Genomic DNA, 2,560 nt, shown 5'->3' on the forward strand with positions numbered 1-2,560 from the left:
CATGTTGACCAGGATGGTCTCGATCTCTTGACCTTGTGATCCACCCGCCTCGGCCTCCCAAAGTGCTGGGATTACAGGCTTGAGCCACCGCGCCCGGCTGTACCTGTTTTTATTAAGGATGATTTTTGCTTTATACATTTGGACTTTTCCTTGAATGTTTTTATTGTTACTGTTTGTTTTGTGTGCAGTTTGTGTGTGTGTGTGTGTGTTTTTGGCTTTTTTTGGGACAGGTCTCGTTCTGTCATCCAGGCTGAAGTGCAGTGGCATGATCACGGCTCACTATAGCCTCCACCATTCCAGGCTCAAGTGATCCTCCCACCACAGCAACATCGCCTCCCTCCTCCCGCCGATGCTGGGACTAAAGGTACAAGCTACCACGGCCAGCTAATTTTGTGTCTTTTTACCAGGACAGTGTTTCACCATGTTGTCCAGGCTGGTCTCAAACTCCTGGCCTCAAGCAATCTGCCCATTTCAGCCTCCTAAAGTGTTGGCATCACAGGTGTGAGCCACAACACCCAGCCTGAGACTCAACCCTGAATGTTGAGTCTCAAAATCCTTTGAGCTAAATGGCATTATTCCTGTTATGCAGACAAAGAAACTGAGGCTGCAGAAGGTTCTGATATAAACAAAAAGAAGCAGCACAGGTCATCTCCCCCTTATTCTCTTTCAATAAGTAGTTATCTATACACTGAAGACTGCTGATAATTGACTTTCTCAGCTTCTGTTTTCCTGACATAGAGCCAAGGTGGTAAAAAGACAGAATACCCACCATTTTGATAGTGCCTATAAACATGCCATGTCCTGAAGGACATGGACTGTTTTTTTTTCTTGTCACCAGGCTGGAGTGTGGCCCAATCTTGGCTCACTGAAACCTCTGCCTCCCAGGTTCAAGCGATTTTCCTGCCTCAGCCTTCTGAGTAGGTGGGACTACAGGCACGTGCCACCACACCCAGCTAATTTTTGTGTTTTTAGTAGAGACAGGGTTTCACCATGTTGGCCAGGATGGTCTCGAACTCCTGACCTCAAGTGATCCACCTGCCTTGGCCTCCCAAAGTGCTGGAATTACAGGCGTGAGCCACCATGCCCAGCTGACATGGACTGTTTTCTATCCATAGCATTGCCCAGGGCACATTCTAGGAGAATGGTGAAGGCACTGCTGAATTTAATCAAGTCAGAAACTGTTACTTTCCTACCTGCATGTAGACCTAAAAAATAATTTCAATGCTTACCTATCCACAGCTCTGTCTAGCAAGTAAAACAGAGCCTGAAGTACCACATGTTGGACTGACTTGTGGGGATGATGCAACCTGGCAGTAAAGAGGGCAATGGAGGCTCCTGTTGGGTCCCGAACATTCTAAAGCAAATAAAACAAGAAACATTTAAAAATCAAATAGAAAACCACAGCAGTTACTAAGACATTTAGTGGATAAGGGTTTAATACTTGAAGAAAACAGATGCTAACAATAATTCCCTGACCTCACCAATTTCTCCCCAGAGGGAAGAGTGTTAATATCATCCCTTGCCTGATTCTCTCAGGACTCCCTGGACCTTATTTCTGTGGTAAGAAAAAAAAATCACATTGCAGACAGATCAAAAGATGACTTCCTAGCTAACTTCCCCAGCAGGATGGCCAAAGAAACAAGCAGCAGGAGAGAACCAGGCAACAGGACCATGATTTCCACCCTCTGCCTTAAAAGTGCCATTATATGTTTACTTGAAAGGCTGAGGTCTCAGCTAAGTGGAGGGCTTGTGTTAAATATGGAAGCATGGGTGTCTGACACATCGCATATCTATCACAAAGACCATGAATAACCTTAATGGACCAAATGAAGAAACTTTTCTAAGTCTACTATACAACTGATTTTCCATAATGCAGTTATTCAATTATCATTAGCAACTCTAATTACTAGCAATTATTAGTAATTCAATTATTACTAAAATAATTTTATAACAAACTGCATGGCTGTTTCACATCTGCTTCTAACTCTGTAGACTCTCTAGATTCAGGATAACGTATACAGGAACAAAGTCCAAACATGACACCAGTTAAAAAAAGGCAATAATGAGGCCCTACAAGATATGTCCCTAAAGACTCACTAAGATGGTGAATTTTCCACTGAGGATCTCAGAACGAAGAGGTTCCTCATGAGGCTTCAGCTTCACAATGCCTTCCTTCCTTCGAGTTTCCTAAAAAGGAACCACAGCAGAATGTAGTAATATGAAAATACTGCATATCCAGGACAGCTCCATGTAACCACCAAATCTCAGCGACAAGGTGGTTATCAATGAATGAATTATAAATTTCATAACTAAATAAATTTTGTAACTAATTTCATAACTATTCATTTAGTTGAATTAGAATTCTACTAAAAATACAATCAATTTTTAGTCTCTACTAAAAATATAAAAATTAGCCTGGTATGGTGGTGGGCGACTGTAACTCCAGCTAGAGGCTGAGGCAGGAAAATCGCTTGAACCCGGGAGGTGGAGGTTGCAGTGAGCTGAGACAGTGCCACTGCACTACAGCCTGGGCGACAGAGTGAGACTCTGTCTCAAAAAA

General features: G+C 43.0%; 1 protein-coding gene across 1 annotated transcript in view; it reads right to left on the minus strand.

Annotated features, from left to right (window-relative positions):
• Positions 1–2,560, minus strand: part of PTPN9 (protein tyrosine phosphatase non-receptor type 9) — a 107,149-nt gene that overhangs the window by 50,324 nt on the left and 54,265 nt on the right. The window contains exons 3-4 of the mRNA XM_017547983.2: positions 2,098–2,187; positions 1,230–1,354 (exon numbers count right to left, since the gene is read on the minus strand). Coding sequence (XP_017403472.1) covers positions 1,230–1,354; positions 2,098–2,187 — 215 coding nt within the window. The remainder of the gene's footprint in view (positions 1–1,229; positions 1,355–2,097; positions 2,188–2,560) is intronic.

This window comes from Cebus imitator, unplaced genomic scaffold (assembly GCF_001604975.1).
Source record: "Cebus imitator isolate Cc_AM_T3 unplaced genomic scaffold, Cebus_imitator-1.0 Scaffold203, whole genome shotgun sequence".
Classification (NCBI taxonomy): domain Eukaryota; kingdom Metazoa; phylum Chordata; class Mammalia; order Primates; family Cebidae; genus Cebus; species Cebus imitator.